This window comes from Mastacembelus armatus, chromosome 14 (assembly GCF_900324485.2).
Source record: "Mastacembelus armatus chromosome 14, fMasArm1.2, whole genome shotgun sequence".
Taxonomy (NCBI): domain Eukaryota; kingdom Metazoa; phylum Chordata; class Actinopteri; order Synbranchiformes; family Mastacembelidae; genus Mastacembelus; species Mastacembelus armatus.
Window position 1 is genome coordinate 24,057,937 of NC_046646.1, and position 19,496 is coordinate 24,077,432.

The window sequence follows — 19,496 nt, forward strand, 5'->3', positions numbered from 1 at the left end:
TTAGTGGACCTGCTCTTACTCAGTGTTTGCAGGTTTGAGACCTGATTTCTGCTGGAGAGGCAGCTCCTTCTCCAGAGGTGCAGGATAGTCGAGCCATAAACCTTTAACAATCTGTTCAGCCTGCACAAATGTGTCAGATTTGCACTTCATCCTTATAACAGAACTTGAGGTTGTCTCTCAGTCGGTCCGGACCAATCTCCAGCACCTGGAACAGAAACAGAACTAATGCAGGATCTTTGGATAAAACACGATGAGGATGCAGAGCTCGACCATTAGCAGGGGCAGCTGCAGCTGTACTGTGATGTTCAGATACAGAAAAACACATTTGCTTATTCTAACATGTTTCTCTCGTCCCTTCGATGACTTAGCAAATACCCTCAATGTGTTTCCTTTGTCACCATCAGACTAAAAATGGGGGTGTGGAGGCTTCATCTGTCTATAAAGAGAGAAGATGGAGCAGAGATGGTACCTTTCCTTCCTCCATGTGCAGAGCAACGGACAAATGATCCCAAACATAATACTTTTCGGAAGCCAGCTCCCGAACCTCCATCAGGTTTTCACCAGGACTTTGGATCAACTCATACCTGACAGAAACAAACATTTACAGAGGTAAATGGTTAAAATACTGTTGAATTTGTTCAGTTCGTGTGTTTGTTTCATAGTAAGTGCAGCCCCAGTTGGTCAGTGTGTGGTGAAGACGAACTACCAGACTGAGGCACCAACATGGAAGAAAAAGGCTGCAAACAATAAACATGGAGGTCATAATAATTTAAGATAATGGATCATGCAGCGTTTGGAAGAAAATTCCACTGCAGCAAATGTTTATCTGACAAAGCTGTTAATAATTTTAAGAAAATGATTCCATCTTTATTTCCATCTATGCCATGTGCCAACACAGTGGAGGGCAGCTGCCTCAATCCCACTTCCTACCAAACCGATCATATTATTGACAGTGCTGTAGCCTCACTGCGTAAAACACTTGATACCGTGGCCCCTCTGAAAAAGAAGTTAGTGAATCAGAGGAGACTAGCCCCATGGTATAATTTACATATTCGTACCTTAAAGCAGGCATCACGAAGGCTGGAAAGGAAGTGGCATTCCACTAATTTAGAGGAATTTTATCTAGCCTGGAAAAACAGTCTACTAACATATAAAAAAGCTCTGTAAAGCCAGAACTGCATACTATTCATCACTAATAGAGGAAAATAAGAACAATCCCAGGTTTCTTTTCAGCACTGTAGCCAGGCTGACAAAAAGTCACAGCTCTGTTGAGCCCAGTGTTCCCTTAGCTCTCAGCAGTGATGACTTTATGAGTTTCTTTACAAATAAAATCACAATCATTAGAGATAAAATTCAGCAGATGCTTCCTATACCTGCAATAAATGAATCTTCTACTACAGTAGCTCTTGAATCATCTGCAGAACCTCAGTTATGTTTAGACTGCTTCTCTCCCATAGATCTCTCTGAATTTACATCAGCAGTTGCTTCATCTAAATCATCGTGTCTCTTAGACCCCATCCCAACTAGACTGCTTAAAGACACCCTGCCACTAATTAACTCATCTTTATTAGACTTAGTAAATTTATTTCTAGTATCAGGCTACGTACCACAGGCCTTTAAGACTGCAGTAATCAAACCCTAACTCAAAAAGCCTAGTCTTGATCCAGGAGTCCTGGTTAATTATAGACCAATATCCAACCTACCATTTATTTCTAAAATCCTAGAAAAAGCTGTCGCTAAGCAGCTATCAGACCACTTACACAGGAATGAACTATTTGAAGATTTTAATCAGGATTTAGAGCACATCATAGTACAGAAACAGCACTGTTGAAAGTCACCGATGTTCTCTTAGCCTCAGATAATGAACTTGTTTCTATACTTGTCCTGCTAGACCTTAGTGCTGCATTTGACCACATCATCTTATTACAGAGACAGGAGCGTGTGATTGGAATCAAAGGAACAATATGGTTCCAATCCTATTTATTGGAGAGATTCTAGTTTGTTCATGTCCATGATGAACCTTCCGCGCACATAAACGTTAGTTGTGGAGTTCCACAAGGTTCTGTGCTGGGACCGATTCTGTTCACCTTGTACATGCTTCCTTTAGGCTATGTCATTAGGACAGTTACAGTTATGTGATTTGTCCCTGGTCCTGGAGCTGTATATCACTGATGTGCAGTTATTGGCCCCCACCAACCTGCAGTGTCTATTTGTTGTTTATTGTTGCTGTTCTTTTCTCTCTGCTCTATCCACTCACCCCAACCGGTCGAGGCAGATGGCCGCCCAAACTGAGCCCGGTTCTGCTGGAGGTTTTTTCTTCCGTTAAAGGGAGTTTTTTCCTCTCCACTGTCGCCAAGTGCTTGCCCATAAGGGATTTGTTGGGTTTTTAGTTTTAGTTTTTGTAAAGTGCCTTGAGATGATTTGTATTGTGATTTGGCGCTATACAAATAAAAATGAATTGAATTGAATTGAAGCACTCTATTTATTACCACTGCTATGCAGATGACACTCAGCTGTATGTATCTATCTATGAAAACTGATAACACAAACCGGTTAACCAGACTTCAAGCGTGTCTAAGGGACATAAAGGCCTGGATGACCAGTAACGTTCTACTTTTAAATTCAGAGAAAACAGGAGTTATTGTATTTGGGCTTAAAAACCTCAGAAATAGCTTTTCTAAAATTATAGCTACTCTAGATGGCATAGCCCTGGCCTCCAGCACTACTGTGAAAAACCTTGGAGTTATTTTTGATCAGGACATGTCCTTTAACTGACACATAAAACAAATCTCTAGAACTGCCTTCTTTCACTTGTGCAACATTGCCAAAATTAGGAACATCCTGTTTGAAAATGATGCAGAAAAACTAGTCCATGCATTTGTTACCTCAAGGCTAGATTACTGTAACTCATTACTATCTGGATGTCCCAGTATCTCCATAAGAAGCCTCCAGTTCATCCAGAATGCTGCAGCCAGAGTCCTGACAGGAACTAGCAAGAGAGATCATATTTCTCCTATATTAGCTTCTCTGCATTGGCTCCTTGTAAAATCCAGAACAGAATTTAAAATCCTTCTTCTCACATACAAATCCCTTCATGATCAAGCTCCTTCATACCTTAAAGACCTCATAGTACCATATTATCCCAATCGAGCACTTCGCTCTCAGAGTGCAGGTCTACTTGTGGTTCCCAGAGTTTCCAAAAGCAGAATGGGAGGCAGAGCTTTTAGCTATCAAGCTCCTCTGCTGTGGAACCAGCTCCCAGTCTGGGTTCAGGAGTCAGACACTCTCTGTACTTTTAAGGCTGGACTTAAAACCTTCCTCTTTGTCAAAGCTTATAGTTAGGGCTGGCTTCAGGTAACCCTGAACAATCCCTTAGTTATGCTGCTATAGGCCTAGACTGCCTGAGAACCATCGGTGCACTGAGGTCCCCTACCCTAACCCTCCCCTCCCTTCGCTTCCCCTCTCTTCCTCTCCTCCCCCTCACATGTATATTCCACCATTGAATGTCACTAACCTTGTGCTCTCTCCCTCTCTCTCTGTTCTGTTTGTTTTTCTTATTGATTCTTATTTAATGAGGCATCTTGTGCTTTTATTGCAGCGGTGCAGGTCAGTCTGGTCTCACCTGTGCGTCTCACACATGGCCTCAGGCCTCCAGACGAAGCGTCCGTCTTTGTAAACACAGACGGCGTTCGGGTCGTCAGTCAGCTCAGGATACTCTGAGAACAGCTCCTGATTGGCCGGACTGTGGACCAGCACAACATACATCACTTCCTGTTTGTACAGGACGGTCTTGAACACCCTCATGACAGGTTGAGCACCGGAGCAACACTGGGGACAACAAAAGGATTTGGTGAAACTTTTCTCAACACAATGTGAGGGGTCATCCAGCAGGGACAATAAGGGATTTGTTGTTTCTTTTCTCTTGTAACTTGTGTGAACTGGCCCTTTAACCTGTCAGTTCACAAACACACTGTTGAACTAAATACTCTGGCACTGTGTCCCTGCTGCCTGTCACAGAAAAGGTGCTGACAGACCTGCTGCTTGTAGGCCTCCAGCAGCTCCTCCAGGGGGAAGGTGAAGCGGTAGGAGCCCAGCCTGGAGGTCTCCTTGAAGGCTGGGGAGGTGGCAAACTTCCACAAGAAGCTCTGCTGCCTCTGGGCCTGCTCCTGTGTCTGGTCTGGGTAGGTTTTCTCCAGGAGCCTCTTCTCAGCTGATGTTATATCATAAGGACCAACAGCCAGACTCCACCACAGCAGCTTTAGAGAGTCGTTACCTGGGTCCTTGAAGCCACCGTCCTCCTGGATGCCACACAATCCAGCTTGGTCTGTGTCATGTTTCAGGTGAGACACATGAATCTCTGGTCGAGGGTACGTGGGGATGATGTTGGTTTTTTCTAGGTACTGGTTTCTCAAATGTTGAACCCTCTGTCTTAAATCATTTATCTTCAGGTGGAAACCTTCAACATAATTTTCCTTGTGTCCTCTCCTGTTTGTTCGTTCCTCCATGGTCAGATGGAAAAGGATGTAGATTAAAAGTTTGTACTGTCAGAAATATCTGCTCACTGTCCTCTGGTTCTGAGTCCACAGATGTCTGAGCTCTAACAGGTGAGTTGCAGCATTTAAATATAAACCACACCCATTTTCTTCTTTCAGGAGACACTTCATTGTTCTGAGAAACATCATTTGACTCATCACAAGTCAAATTTCATTCACCCAGGCAAATATCATGAATGACAACAGGACTGAATGATAGTTTTTACAGTACGAAACACCCTCTGTCCTCAGACCCTTGGAAAAGGAAAAACTCTCCCCAGAACAAAACGTTTGGAAGAAAGACGAGAAAAGCAAATGAGGATGGATCTTTCAGTTTCATTTCTCTTCTCCTTGTTTTCCTATGTTGTAACTTCCTTCTCGCTCTGACGTGTTTTGCACTGGGTCTTATGAGCTGACGTCAGGAATCAGAACTGAAAGTAATTTAGAGACATTCACTGTAAAACAGGTTTAACTGGTTCAACTCAAATGTAACTTCTGTCGACTTAATGATGATGGATAACTAAAAACAGAAATAACAATAAACACCTGGAGCCAGACAATTAAAACTAATACAAAAATAACAAGGAATAAAATAATAAGCTGTGATGAGCGATGGAACGAAGTCACTGGCCTGGAGTCTCCAAACTGTGGAGGTTCTGACTCTAAAAAAGGCTAATCTCTACGTTTGAGACACACCTGAAATGTTTTGATGTTTTAACTGCAGCTTCTCTGACGCACGTTGAATCTATGACAGACTCTTCACATTAGCTTTGGACACATTGTTCATATGGAAAAACTCGTCACACCAACATTACGTCAAAGTTTCCATAACCAGGAGAAACTGCATTAGAGGAATCATCATGAAAATATACTGAGAGTCTCACGTTTAAAAATAATGCAAGTTACCCCCTACACAGTGCTGCCTCATTATGGACCTAGATTATATTAGGTTATTATTATTGATGTAAAATTATAGCAGCGTTTTTAATGGTGTTGGACAGCCACTTCTTCAAAAGTGTCAGGAACCAAACAAAGAGCAGATCTGGACCTCGGCTTCACCAGGACTTCAGCTGTTCAAGAGAGAACCCAGTGGGCTGTGTCTCTAAACTTCAGCCTCTGACTGGATGAAGCCAAACAAGTTCAGACCCACCTGGAGACTTTCTATCCTGAACACAAAGAGAAGCCAGTCGGTTGTTTAGGAACAAACTGAGCCGGCGTGTCCGACAGAGTCTCTTTACTGACCTCAGCATCTGGACCTTCAGAGGCTCAGCTGGATCCTACAGAGCAGCTCCAGAGTCGCCCAGTGGAAAAACACCAGGACCCAGTTTCAGCAAATGAAAGTCTGTTCCTCTGTCCAACACTGTCACATTGATGACAGGTCAGAGATACAGAACAGCTTCATGCACAGGTCAGACACTGTTCTACTCTGCTCAGGGATGAGACCAGACTGATGGGAACAAAGACTTTTTATTGACAACTTACATCTGATTCATTAAGGCCAATGATCTGATATAAAGTAGTTGATTCTAAATGTTGTCAGAGACAGTTACAGTTATATCTAACATCTGTCAGATGAACCAAATCAGACTGAGGTTCTGTGTGACGTGACTGACGTTAGTGGACCTGCTCTTACTCAGTGTTTGCAGGTTTGAGACCTGATTTCTGCTGGAGAGGCAGCTCCTTCTCCAGAGGTGCAGGATAGTCGAGCCATAAACCTTTAACAATCTGTTCAGCCTGCACAAATGTGTCAGATTTGCACTTCATCCTTATAACAGAACTTGAGGTTGTCTCTCAGTCGGTCCGGACCAATCTCCAGCACCTGGAACAGAAACAGAACTAATGCAGGATCTTTGGATAAAACACGATGAGGATGCAGAGCTCGACCATTAGCAGGGGCAGCTGCAGCTGTACTGTGATGTTCAGATACAGAAAAAACACATTTGCTTATTCTAACATGTTTCTCTCGTCCCCTTCGATGACTTAGCAAATACCCTCAATGTGTTTCCTTTGTCACCATCAGACTAAAAATGGGGGTGTGGAGGCTTCATCTGTCTATAAAGAGAGAAGATGGAGCAGAGATGGTACCTTTCCTTCCTCCATGTGCAGAGCAACGGACAAATGATCCCAAACATAATACTTTTCGGAAGCCAGCTCCCGAACCTCCATCAGGTTTTCACCAGGACTTTGGATCAACTCATACCTGACAGAAACAAACATTTACAGAGGTAAATGGTTAAAATACTGTTGAATTTGTTCAGTTCGTGTGTTTGTTTCATAGTAAGTGCAGCCCCAGTTGGTCAGTGTGTGGTGAAGACGAACTACCAGACTGAGGCACCAACATGGAAGAAAAAGGCTGCAAACAATAAACATGGAGGTCATAATAATTTAAGATAATGGATCATGCAGCGTTTGGAAGAAAATTCCACTGCAGCAAATGTTTATCTGACAAAGCTGTTAATAATTTTAAGAAAATGATTCCATCTTTATTTCCATCTATGCCATGTGCCAACACAGTGGAGGGCAGCTGCCTCAATCCCACTTCCTACCAAACCGATCATATTATTGACAGTGCTGTAGCCTCACTGCGTAAAACACTTGATACCGTGGCCCCTCTGAAAAAGAGTTAGTGAATCAGAGGAGACTAGCCCCCATGGTATTAATTTACATATTCGTACCTTAAAGCAGGCATCACGAAGGCTGGAAAGGAAGTGGCATTCCACTAATTTAGAGGAATTTTATCTAGCCTGGAAAAACAGTCTACTAACATATAAAAAAGCTCTGTAAAGCCAGAACTGCATACTATTCATCACTAATAGAGGAAAATAAGAACAATCCCAGGTTTCTTTTCAGCACTGTAGCCAGGCTGACAAAAAGTCACAGCTCTGTTGAGCCCAGTGTTCCCTTAGCTCTCAGCAGTGATGACTTTATGAGTTTCTTTACAAATAAAATCACAATCATTAGAGATAAAATTCAGCAGATGCTTCCTATACCTGCAATAAATGAATCTTCTACTACAGTAGCTCTTGAATCATCTGCAGAACCTCAGTTATGTTTAGACTGCTTCTCTCCCATAGATCTCTCTGAATTTACATCAGCAGTTGCTTCATCTAAATCATCGTGTCTCTTAGACCCCCATCCCAACTAGACTGCTTAAAGACACCCTGCCACTAATTAACTCATCTTTATTAGACTTAGTAAATTTATTTCTAGTATCAGGCTACGTACCACAGGCCTTTAAGACTGCAGTAATCAAACCCTAACTCAAAAAGCCTAGTCTTGATCCAGGAGTCCTGGTTAATTATAGACCAATATCCAACCTACCATTTATTTCTAAAATCCTAGAAAAAGCTGTCGCTAAGCAGCTATCAGACCACTTACACAGGAATGAACTATTTGAAGATTTTAATCAGGATTTAGAGCACATCATAGTACAGAAACAGCACTGTTGAAAGTCACCGATGTTCTCTTAGCCTCAGATAATGAACTTGTTTCTATACTTGTCCTGCTAGACCTTAGTGCTGCATTTGACCACATCATCTTATTACAGAGACAGGAGCGTTGTGATTGGAATCAAAGAACAATATGGTTCCAATCCTATTTATTGGAGAGATTCTAGTTTGTTCATGTCCATGATGAACCTTCCGCGCACATAAACGTTAGTTGTGGAGTTCCACAAGGTTCTGTGCTGGGACCGATTCTGTTCACCTTGTACATGCTTCCTTTAGGCTATGTCATTAGGACAGTTACAGTTATGTGATTTGTCCCTGGTCCTGGAGCTGTATATCACTGATGTGCAGTTATTGGCCCCCACCAACCTGCAGTGTCTATTTGTTGTTTATTGTTGCTGTTCTTTTCTCTCTGCTCTATCCACTCACCCCAACCGGTCGAGGCAGATGGCCGCCCAAACTGAGCCCGGTTCTGCTGGAGGTTTTTTCTTCCGTTAAAGGGAGTTTTTTCCTCTCCACTGTCGCCAAGTGCTTGCCCATAAGGGATTTGTTGGGTTTTTAGTTTTAGTTTTTGTAAAGTGCCTTGAGATGATTTGTATTGTGATTTGGCGCTATACAAATAAAAATGAATTGAATTGAATTGAAGCACTCTATTTATTACCACTGCTATGCAGATGACACTCAGCTGTATGTATCTATCTATGAAAACTGATAACACAAACCGGTTAACCAGACTTCAAGCGTGTCTAAGGGACATAAAGGCCTGGATGACCAGTAACGTTCTACTTTTAAATTCAGAGAAAACAGGAGTTATTGTATTTGGGCTTAAAAACCTCAGAAATAGCTTTTCTAAAATTATAGCTACTCTAGATGGCATAGCCCTGGCCTCCAGCACTACTGTGAAAACCTTGGAGTTATTTTTGATCAGGACATGTCCTTTAACTGACACATAAAACAAATCTCTAGAACTGCCTTCTTTCACTTGTGCAACATTGCCAAAATTAGGAACATCCTGTTTGAAAATGATGCAGAAAAACTAGTCCATGCATTTGTTACCTCAAGGCTAGATTACTGTAACTCATTACTATCTGGATGTCCCAGTATCTCCATAAGAAGCCTCCAGTTCATCCAGAATGCTGCAGCCAGAGTCCTGACAGGAACTAGCAAGAGAGATCATATTTCTCCTATATTAGCTTCTCTGCATTGGCTCCTTGTAAAATCCAGAACAGAATTTAAAATCCTTCTTCTCACATACAAATCCCTTCATGATCAAGCTCCTTCATACCTTAAAGACCTCATAGTACCATATTATCCCAATCGAGCACTTCGCTCTCAGAGTGCAGGTCTACTTGTGGTTCCCAGAGTTTCCAAAAGCAGAATGGGAGGCAGAGCTTTTAGCTATCAAGCTCCTCTGCTGTGGAACCAGCTCCCAGTCTGGGTTCAGGAGTCAGACACTCTCTGTACTTTTAAGGCTGGACTTAAAACCTTCCTCTTTGTCAAAGCTTATAGTTAGGGCTGGCTTCAGGTAACCCTGAACAATCCCTTAGTTATGCTGCTATAGGCCTAGACTGCCTGAGAACCATCGGTGCACTGAGGTCCCCTACCCTAACCCTCCCCTCCCTTCGCTTCCCCTCTCTTCCTCTCCTCCCCCTCACATGTATATTCCACCATTGAATGTCACTAACCTTGTGCTCTCTCCCTCTCTCTCTGTTCTGTTTGTTTTTCTTATTGATTCTTATTTAATGAGGCATCTTGTGCTTTTATTGCAGCGGTGCAGGTCAGTCTGGTCTCACCTGTGCGTCTCACACATGGCCTCAGGCCTCCAGACGAAGCGTCCGTCTTTGTAAACACAGACGGCGTTCGGGTCGTCAGTCAGCTCAGGATACTCTGAGAACAGCTCCTGATTGGCCGGACTGTGGACCAGCACAACATACATCACTTCCTGTTTGTACAGGACGGTCTTGAACACCCTCATGACAGGTTGAGCACCGGAGCAACACTGGGGACAACAAAAGGATTTGGTGAAACTTTTCTCCAACACAATGTGAGGGGTCATCCAGCAGGGACAATAAGGGATTTGTTGTTTCTTTTCTCTTGTAACTTGTGTGAACTGGCCCTTTAACCTGTCAGTTCACAAACACACTGTTGAACTAAATACTCTGGCACTGTGTCCCTGCTGCCTGTCACAGAAAAGGTGCTGACAGACCTGCTGCTTGTAGGCCTCCAGCAGCTCCTCCAGGGGGAAGGTGAAGCGGGTAGGAGCCCAGCCTGGAGGTCTCCTTGAAGGCTGGGGAGGTGGCAAACTTCCACAAGAAGCTCTGCTGCCTCTGGGCCTGCTCCTGTGTCTGGTCTGGGTAGGTTTTCTCCAGGAGCCTCTTCTCAGCTGATGTTATATCATAAGGACCAACAGCCAGACTCCACCACAGCAGCTTTAGAGAGTCGTTACCTGGGTCCTTGAAGCCACCGTCCTCCTGGATGCCACACAATCCAGCTTGGTCTGTGTCATGTTTCAGGTGAGACACATGAATCTCTGGTCGAGGGTACGTGGGGATGATGTTGGTTTTTTCTAGGTACTGGTTTCTCAAATGTTGAACCCTCTGTCTTAAATCATTTATCTTCAGGTGGAAACCTTCAACATAATTTTCCTTGTGTCCTCTCCTGTTTGTTCGTTCCTCCATGGTCAGATGGAAAAGGATGTAGATTAAAAGTTTGTACTGTCAGAAATATCTGCTCACTGTCCTCTGGTTCTGAGTCCACAGATGTCTGAGCTCTAACAGGTGAGTTGCAGCATTTAAATATAAACCACACCCATTTTCTTCTTTCAGGAGACACTTCATTGTTCTGAGAAACATCATTTGACTCATCACAAGTCAAATTTCATTCACCCAGGCAAATATCATGAATGACAACAGGACTGAATGATAGTTTTACAGTACGAAACACCCTCTGTCCTCAGACCCTTGGAAAGGAAAAACTCTCCCAGAACAAAACGTTTGGAAGAAAGACGAGAAAAGCAAATGAGGATGGATCTTTCAGTTTCATTTCTCTTCTCCTTGTTTTCCTATGTTGTAACTTCCTTCTCGCTCTGACGTGTTTTGCACTGGGTCTTATGAGCTGACGTCAGGAATCAGAACTGAAAGTAAATTTAGAGACATTCACTGTAAAACAGGTTTAACTGGTTCAACCTCAAATGTAACTTCTGTCGACTTAATGATGATGGATAACTAAAAACAGAAATAACAATAAAACACCTGGAGCCAGACAATTAAAACTAATACAAAAATAACAAGGAATAAAATAATAAGCTGTGATGAGCGATGGAACGAAGTCACTGGCCTGGAGTCTCCAAACTGTGGAGGTTCTGACTCTAAAAAAGGCTAATCTCTACGTTTGAGACACACCTGAAATGTTTTGATGTTTTAACTGCAGCTTCTCTGACGCACGTTGAATCTATGACAGACTCTTCACATTAGCTTTGGACACATTGTTCATATGGAAAAACTCGTCACACCAACATTACGTCAAAGTTTCCATAACCAGGAGAAACTGCATTAGAGGAATCATCATGAAAATATACTGAGAGTCTCACGTTTAAAAATAATGCAAGTTACCCCCTACACAGTGCTGCCTCATTATGGACCTAGATTATATTAGGTTATTATTATTGATGTAAAATTATAGCAGCGTTTTAATGGTGTTGGACAGCCACTTCTTCAAAAGTGTCAGGAACCAAAACAAAGAGCAGATCTGGACCTCGGCTTCACCAGGACTTCAGCTGTTCAAGAGAGAACCCAGTGGGCTGTGTCTCTAAACTTCAGCCTCTGACTGGATGAAGCCAAACAAGTTCAGACCCACCTGGAGACTTTCTATCCTGAACACAAAGAGAAGCCAGTCGGTTGTTTAGGAACAAACTGAGCCGGCGTGTCCGACAGAGTCTCTTTACTGACTCAGCATCTGGACCTTCAGAGGCTCAGCTGGATCCTACAGAGCAGCTCCAGAGTCGCCCAGTGGAAAAACACCAGGACCCAGTTTCAGCAAATGAAAGTCTGTTCCTCTGTCCAACACTGTCACATTGATGACAGGTCAGAGATACAGAACAGCTTCATGCACAGGTCAGACACTGTTCTACTCTGCTCAGGGATGAGACCAGACTGATGGGAACAAAGACTTTTTATTGACAACTTACATCTGATTCATTAAGGCCAATGATCTGATAAAGTAGTTGATTCTAAATGTTGTCAGAGACAGTTACAGTTATATCTAACATCTGTCAGATGAACCAAAATCAGACTGAGGTTCTGTGTGACGTGACTGACGTTAGTGGACCTGCTCTTACTCAGTGTTTGCAGGTTTGAGACCTGATTTCTGCTGGAGAGGCAGCTCCTTCTCCAGAGGTGCAGGATAGTCGAGCCATAAACCTTTAACAATCTGTTCAGCCTGCACAAATGTGTCAGATTTGCACTTCATCCTTATAACAGAACTTGAGGTTGTCTCTCAGTCGGTCCGGACCAATCTCCAGCACCTGGAACAGAAACAGAACTAATGCAGGATCTTTGGATAAAACACGATGAGGATGCAGAGCTCGACCATTAGCAGGGGCAGCTGCAGCTGTACTGTGATGTTCAGATACAGAAAAACACATTTGCTTATTCTAACATGTTTCTCTCGTCCCTTCGATGACTTAGCAAATACCCTCAATGTGTTTCCTTTGTCACCATCAGACTAAAAATGGGGGTGTGGAGGCTTCATCTGTCTATAAAGAGAGAAGATGGAGCAGAGATGGTACCTTTCCTTCCTCCATGTGCAGAGCAACGGACAAATGATCCCAAACATAATACTTTTCGGAAGCCAGCTCCCGAACCTCCATCAGGTTTTCACCAGGACTTTGGATCAACTCATACCTGACAGAAACAAACATTTACAGAGGTAAATGGTTAAAATACTGTTGAATTTGTTCAGTTCGTGTGTTTGTTTCATAGTAAGTGCAGCCCCAGTTGGTCAGTGTGTGGTGAAGACGAACTACCAGACTGAGGCACCAACATGGAAGAAAAAGGCTGCAAACAATAAACATGGAGGTCATAATAATTTAAGATAATGGATCATGCAGCGTTTGGAAGAAAATTCCACTGCAGCAAATGTTTATCTGACAAAGCTGTTAATAATTTTAAGAAAATGATTCCATCTTTATTTCCATCTATGCCATGTGCCAACACAGTGGAGGGCAGCTGCCTCAATCCCACTTCCTACCAAACCGATCATATTATTGACAGTGCTGTAGCCTCACTGCGTAAAACACTTGATACCGTGGCCCCTCTGAAAAAGAAGTTAGTGAATCAGAGGAGACTAGCCCCATGGTATAATTTACATATTCGTACCTTAAAGCAGGCATCACGAAGGCTGGAAAGGAAGTGGCATTCCACTAATTTAGAGGAATTTTATCTAGCCTGGAAAAACAGTCTACTAACATATAAAAAAGCTCTGTAAAGCCAGAACTGCATACTATTCATCACTAATAGAGGAAAATAAGAACAATCCCAGGTTTCTTTTCAGCACTGTAGCCAGGCTGACAAAAAGTCACAGCTCTGTTGAGCCCAGTGTTCCCTTAGCTCTCAGCAGTGATGACTTTATGAGTTTCTTTACAAATAAAATCACAATCATTAGAGATAAAATTCAGCAGATGCTTCCTATACCTGCAATAAATGAATCTTCTACTACAGTAGCTCTTGAATCATCTGCAGAACCTCAGTTATGTTTAGACTGCTTCTCTCCCATAGATCTCTCTGAATTTACATCAGCAGTTGCTTCATCTAAATCATCGTGTCTCTTAGACCCCATCCCAACTAGACTGCTTAAAGACACCCTGCCACTAATTAACTCATCTTTATTAGACTTAGTAAATTTATTTCTAGTATCAGGCTACGTACCACAGGCCTTTAAGACTGCAGTAATCAAACCCTAACTCAAAAAGCCTAGTCTTGATCCAGGAGTCCTGGTTAATTATAGACCAATATCCAACCTACCATTTATTTCTAAAATCCTAGAAAAAGCTGTCGCTAAGCAGCTATCAGACCACTTACACAGGAATGAACTATTTGAAGATTTTAATCAGGATTTAGAGCACATCATAGTACAGAAACAGCACTGTTGAAAGTCACCGATGTTCTCTTAGCCTCAGATAATGAACTTGTTTCTATACTTGTCCTGCTAGACCTTAGTGCTGCATTTGACCACATCATCTTATTACAGAGACAGGAGCGTGTGATTGGAATCAAAGGAACAATATGGTTCCAATCCTATTTATTGGAGAGATTCTAGTTTGTTCATGTCCATGATGAACCTTCCGCGCACATAAACGTTAGTTGTGGAGTTCCACAAGGTTCTGTGCTGGGACCGATTCTGTTCACCTTGTACATGCTTCCTTTAGGCTATGTCATTAGGACAGTTACAGTTATGTGATTTGTCCCTGGTCCTGGAGCTGTATATCACTGATGTGCAGTTATTGGCCCCCACCAACCTGCAGTGTCTATTTGTTGTTTATTGTTGCTGTTCTTTTCTCTCTGCTCTATCCACTCACCCCAACCGGTCGAGGCAGATGGCCGCCCAAACTGAGCCCGGTTCTGCTGGAGGTTTTTTCTTCCGTTAAAGGGAGTTTTTTCCTCTCCACTGTCGCCAAGTGCTTGCCCATAAGGGATTTGTTGGGTTTTTAGTTTTAGTTTTTGTAAAGTGCCTTGAGATGATTTGTATTGTGATTTGGCGCTATACAAATAAAAATGAATTGAATTGAATTGAAGCACTCTATTTATTACCACTGCTATGCAGATGACACTCAGCTGTATGTATCTATCTATGAAAACTGATAACACAAACCGGTTAACCAGACTTCAAGCGTGTCTAAGGGACATAAAGGCCTGGATGACCAGTAACGTTCTACTTTTAAATTCAGAGAAAACAGGAGTTATTGTATTTGGGCTTAAAAACCTCAGAAATAGCTTTTCTAAAATTATAGCTACTCTAGATGGCATAGCCCTGGCCTCCAGCACTACTGTGAAAAACCTTGGAGTTATTTTTGATCAGGACATGTCCTTTAACTGACACATAAAACAAATCTCTAGAACTGCCTTCTTTCACTTGTGCAACATTGCCAAAATTAGGAACATCCTGTTTGAAAATGATGCAGAAAAACTAGTCCATGCATTTGTTACCTCAAGGCTAGATTACTGTAACTCATTACTATCTGGATGTCCCAGTATCTCCATAAGAAGCCTCCAGTTCATCCAGAATGCTGCAGCCAGAGTCCTGACAGGAACTAGCAAGAGAGATCATATTTCTCCTATATTAGCTTCTCTGCATTGGCTCCTTGTAAAATCCAGAACAGAATTTAAAATCCTTCTTCTCACATACAAATCCCTTCATGATCAAGCTCCTTCATACCTTAAAGACCTCATAGTACCATATTATCCCAATCGAGCACTTCGCTCTCAGAGTGCAGGTCTACTTGTGGTTCCCAGAGTTTCCAAAAGCAGAATGGGAGGCAGAGCTTTTAGCTATCAAGCTCCTCTGCTGTGGAACCAGCTCCCAGTCTGGGTTCAGGAGTCAGACACTCTCTGTACTTTTAAGGCTGGACTTAAAACCTTCCTCTTTGTCAAAGCTTATAGTTAGGGCTGGCTTCAGGTAACCCTGAACAATCCCTTAGTTATGCTGCTATAGGCCTAGACTGCCTGAGAACCATCGGTGCACTGAGGTCCCCTACCCTAACCCTCCCCTCCCTTCGCTTCCCCTCTCTTCCTCTCCTCCCCCTCACATGTATATTCCACCATTGAATGTCACTAACCTTGTGCTCTCTCCCTCTCTCTCTGTTCTGTTTGTTTTTCTTATTGATTCTTATTTAATGAGGCATCTTGTGCTTTTATTGCAGCGGTGCAGGTCAGTCTGGTCTCACCTGTGCGTCTCACACATGGCCTCAGGCCTCCAGACGAAGCGTCCGTCTTTGTAAACACAGACGGCGTTCGGGTCGTCAGTCAGCTCAGGATACTCTGAGAACAGCTCCTGATTGGCCGGACTGTGGACCAGCACAACATACATCACTTCCTGTTTGTACAGGACGGTCTTGAACACCCTCATGACAGGTTGAGCACCGGAGCAACACTGGGGACAACAAAAGGATTTGGTGAAACTTTTCTCCAACACAATGTGAGGGGTCATCCAGCAGGGACAATAAGGGATTTGTTGTTTCTTTTCTCTTGTAACTTGTGTGAACTGGCCCTTTAACCTGTCAGTTCACAAACACACTGTTGAACTAAATACTCTGGCACTGTGTCCCTGCTGCCTGTCACAGAAAAGGTGCTGACAGACCTGCTGCTTGTAGGCCTCCAGCAGCTCCTCCAGGGGGAAGGTGAAGCGGTAGGAGCCCAGCCTGGAGGTCTCCTTGAAGGCTGGGGAGGTGGCAAACTTCCACAAGAAGCTCTGCTGCCTCTGGGCCTGCTCCTGTGTCTGGTCTGGGTAGGTTTTCTCCAGGAGCCTCTTCTCAGCTGATGTTATATCATAAGGACCAACAGCCAGACTCCACCACAGCAGCTTTAGAGAGTCGTTACCTGGGTCCTTGAAGCCACCGTCCTCCTGGATGCCACACAATCCAGCTTGGTCTGTGTCATGTTTCAGGTGAGACACATGAATCTCTGGTCGAGGGTACGTGGGGATGATGTTGGTTTTTTCTAGGTACTGGTTTCTCAAATGTTGAACCCTCTGTCTTAAATCATTTATCTTCAGGTGGAAACCTTCAACATAATTTTCCTTGTGTCCTCTCCTGTTTGTTCGTTCCTCCATGGTCAGATGGAAAAGGATGTAGATTAAAAGTTTGTACTGTCAGAAATATCTGCTCACTGTCCTCTGGTTCTGAGTCCACAGATGTCTGAGCTCTAACAGGTGAGTTGCAGCATTTAAATATAAACCACACCCATTTCCTTCTTTCAAGAGACACTTCATTGTTCTGAGAAACATCATTTGACTCATCACAGGTCAAATTTCATTCACCCAGGCAAATATCACGAATCAGGACTGAATTATAATGTTTACAGTACGAAACACCCTCTGTCTTCAGACCCTTGAAAAAGCAAAAACTCTCCCAAAACAAAATGTTTGGAAGAAAGACGAGAAAAAGCAAATGAGGATGGATCTTTCAGTTTAATTTCTCTTCTGCTTTTTTTCCTATGTTGTAACTTCCTTCTCGCTCTGATTTGTTTTGCACTGGGTCTTATGAGCTGACGCCAGGAATCAGAACTTAAAGTAAATTTAGAGACATTCACTGTAAAACAGGTTTAGCTGGTTCAACCTCAAATGTAACTTCTGTCGACTTAATGATGATGGATAACTAAAAACAGAAATAACAATAAAACACCTGGAGCCAGACAATAAAAACTAATACAAAAATAACATGGAATAAAATAATAAGCTGTGATGAGCGATGGAACGAAGTCACTGGCCTGGAGTCTCCAAACTGTGGAGGTTCAGACTCTAAAAACTGGCTCATCTCTACGTTTGAGACACACCTGAAATGTTTTGATGTTTTAACTGCAGCTTCTCTGACACACGTTGAATCTATGACAGACTCTTCACATTAGCTTTGGACACATTGTTCATATGGAAAAACTCGTCACACCAACATTACGTCAAAGTTTCCATAACCGGGAGAAACTGCATTAGAGGAATCATCATGAAAATATACTGAGAGTCTCGCGTTTAAAAATAATGCAAGTTACCCCCTACACAGTGCTGCCTCATTATGGACCTAGATTATATTAGGTTATTATTATTGATGTAAAATTATAGCAGCATTTTAATGGTGTTGGACAGCCACTTCTCCAAAAGTGTCAGGAACCAAAACAAAGAGCAGATCTGGACCTCGGCTTCACCAGGACTCCAGCTGCTCAGAGAGAACCCAGTGGGCTGTGTCTCTAAACTTCAGCCTCTGACTGGATGAAGCCGAGCAAGTTCAGACCCACCTGGAGACTTTCTGTCCTGATCACAAAGTGAAGTCAGTTGGTTGTTTAGGAACAAACTGAGCCGGCGTGGCCGACAGTCTCTTTACTGACTCAGCATCCAGACCTTCAGAGGCTCAGCTGGATCCTACAGAGCAGCTCCAGAGTCGCCCAGTGGAAAAACACCAGGACCCAGTTTCAGCAAATGAAAGTCTGTTCCTCTGTCCAACACTGTCACATTGATGACAGGTCAGAGATACAGAACAGCTTCATGCACAGGTCAGACACTGTTCTACTCTGCTCAGGGATGAGACCAGACTGATGGGAACAAAGACTTTTTATTGACAACTTACATCTGATTCATTAAGGCCAATGATCTGATAAAGTAGTTGATTCTAAATGTTGTCAGAGACAGTTACAGTTATATCTAACATCTGTCAGCTACACAGGCACATAACAAACCAAACAGCGTCAGGCTGAGCTGCACAGTTTTCACCAGAAGAACCAAAATCAGACTGAGGTTCTCTGTGACGTGACTGACGTTAGTGGACCTGCTCTTACTCTGTGTTTGCAGGTTTGAGATCTGATTTCTGCTGGAGAGGCAGCTCCTTCTCCAGAGGTGCAGGATAGTCGGGCCATAAACCTTTAACAATCTCTTCAGCCTGCACAAATGTGTCAAAAGTTACACCTTTGGGGACTTTTACATTGTCTTCATCACAGAACTTGAGGTTGTCTCTCAGTCGGTCCGGACCAAACTGCAGCACCTAGAACAGAAACAGAACTAATGCAGGATCTTTGGATAAAACACGATGAGGATGCAGAGCTCGACCGTTAGCAGGGGCAGCTGCAGCTGTACTGTGATGTCCAGATACAGAAAAACACATTTGCTTATTCCAACATGTTTCTCTCGTCCCTTCGATGACTTAGCAAATACCCTCAATGTGTTTCCTTTGTCACCATCAGACTAAAAATGGGGGTGTGGAGGCTTCATCTGTCTATAAAGAGAGAAGATGGAGCAGAGATGGTACCTTTCCTTCCTCCATGTGCAGAGCGACGGACACATGATCCCAAACATAAAACTTTTTGTAAGCCAGCTCCCGAACCTCCATCAGGTTTTCATCAGGACTCTGGATCAACTCATACCTGACAGAAACAAACATTTACAGAGATAAATGGTTAAAATACAGTTGAATTTGTTCAGTTCGTGTGTTTGTTTCATAGTAAGTCCAGCCCCAGTTGGTCAGTGTGTGGTGAAGACGAACTACCAGACTGAGGCACCAACATGGAAGAAAAAGGCTGCAAACAATAAACATGGAGGTAAACAAAATGTAAATAATGCTGAACCTGGAATAGTTAAAACCAGCTTTGGAAATGGGTCAGGAAGGTAAAGAACTGATTTGTTTCCTGGATCCAGATTGAGGTTGTTTTTTAGTAGTGAAAAGTAACTAAGTACAATTCAGAGGTATTTGTACTTTACCTGAGTATTTCCATGGAGTATTTCCATGTAGTACTACATTCTTGGACTTCACTACATGTGAGAATCA

The 19,496-nt window shown here is 43.0% G+C and overlaps 2 protein-coding genes and 2 long non-coding RNA genes across 4 annotated transcripts; 2 read left to right on the top strand and 2 right to left on the bottom strand.

Annotated features, from left to right (window-relative positions):
• On the bottom strand, window positions 1-4,519 carry LOC113143071 (uncharacterized). Its single transcript, XM_026328531.1, has 4 exons — window positions 4,035-4,519; window positions 3,623-3,828; window positions 470-584; window positions 1-205 (listed from the first exon to the last, which is right to left on the bottom strand). Exons 1-4 carry the CDS (start codon window positions 4,503-4,505, stop codon window positions 134-136), a joined length of 864 nt encoding a protein of 287 aa, XP_026184316.1. The 5' UTR covers window positions 4,506-4,519; the 3' UTR covers window positions 1-133.
• Window positions 4,246-6,683, top strand: LOC113143074 (uncharacterized). The gene is made up of 3 exons (XR_003297002.1): window positions 4,246-4,340; window positions 4,449-4,604; window positions 6,553-6,683. It is a non-coding gene; the product is annotated as an uncharacterized LOC113143074 (long non-coding RNA).
• A 5,673-nt stretch (window positions 6,684-12,356) lies between these two features.
• On the bottom strand, window positions 12,357-16,815 carry LOC113143254 (uncharacterized). The gene is made up of 4 exons (XM_026328775.1): window positions 16,331-16,815; window positions 15,918-16,123; window positions 12,765-12,879; window positions 12,357-12,500 (listed from the first exon to the last, which is right to left on the bottom strand). Exons 1-4 carry the CDS (start codon window positions 16,799-16,801, stop codon window positions 12,429-12,431), a joined length of 864 nt encoding a protein of 287 aa, XP_026184560.1. The 5' UTR covers window positions 16,802-16,815; the 3' UTR covers window positions 12,357-12,428.
• LOC113143259 (uncharacterized) lies at window positions 12,872-19,032 on the top strand. Its single transcript, XR_003297015.2, has 5 exons — window positions 12,872-13,053; window positions 15,894-16,168; window positions 16,314-16,636; window positions 16,745-16,900; window positions 18,916-19,032. It is a non-coding gene; the product is annotated as an uncharacterized LOC113143259 (long non-coding RNA).
• The last annotated feature ends 464 nt before the right edge of the window (window positions 19,033-19,496 follow it).

Coding starts and splice junctions, on each gene's coding strand:
- LOC113143071 (XM_026328531.1), bottom strand. CDS start 4,505: ATGGAGGAACGAACAAACAGGAGAGGACACAAGGAAAATTATGTTGAA. Junction 585..3,622: donor GCCATGTGTGAGACGCACAG/GTGAGACCAGAC, acceptor TGTTTCTGTCAG/GTATGAGTTGATCCAAAGTC. Junction 206..469: donor TGCACATGGAGGAAGGAAAG/GTACCATCTCTG, acceptor TTTCTGTTCCAG/GTGCTGGAGATTGGTCCGGA.
- LOC113143254 (XM_026328775.1), bottom strand. CDS start 16,801: ATGGAGGAACGAACAAACAGGAGAGGACACAAGGAAAATTATGTTGAA. Junction 12,880..15,917: donor GCCATGTGTGAGACGCACAG/GTGAGACCAGAC, acceptor TGTTTCTGTCAG/GTATGAGTTGATCCAAAGTC. Junction 12,501..12,764: donor TGCACATGGAGGAAGGAAAG/GTACCATCTCTG, acceptor TTTCTGTTCCAG/GTGCTGGAGATTGGTCCGGA.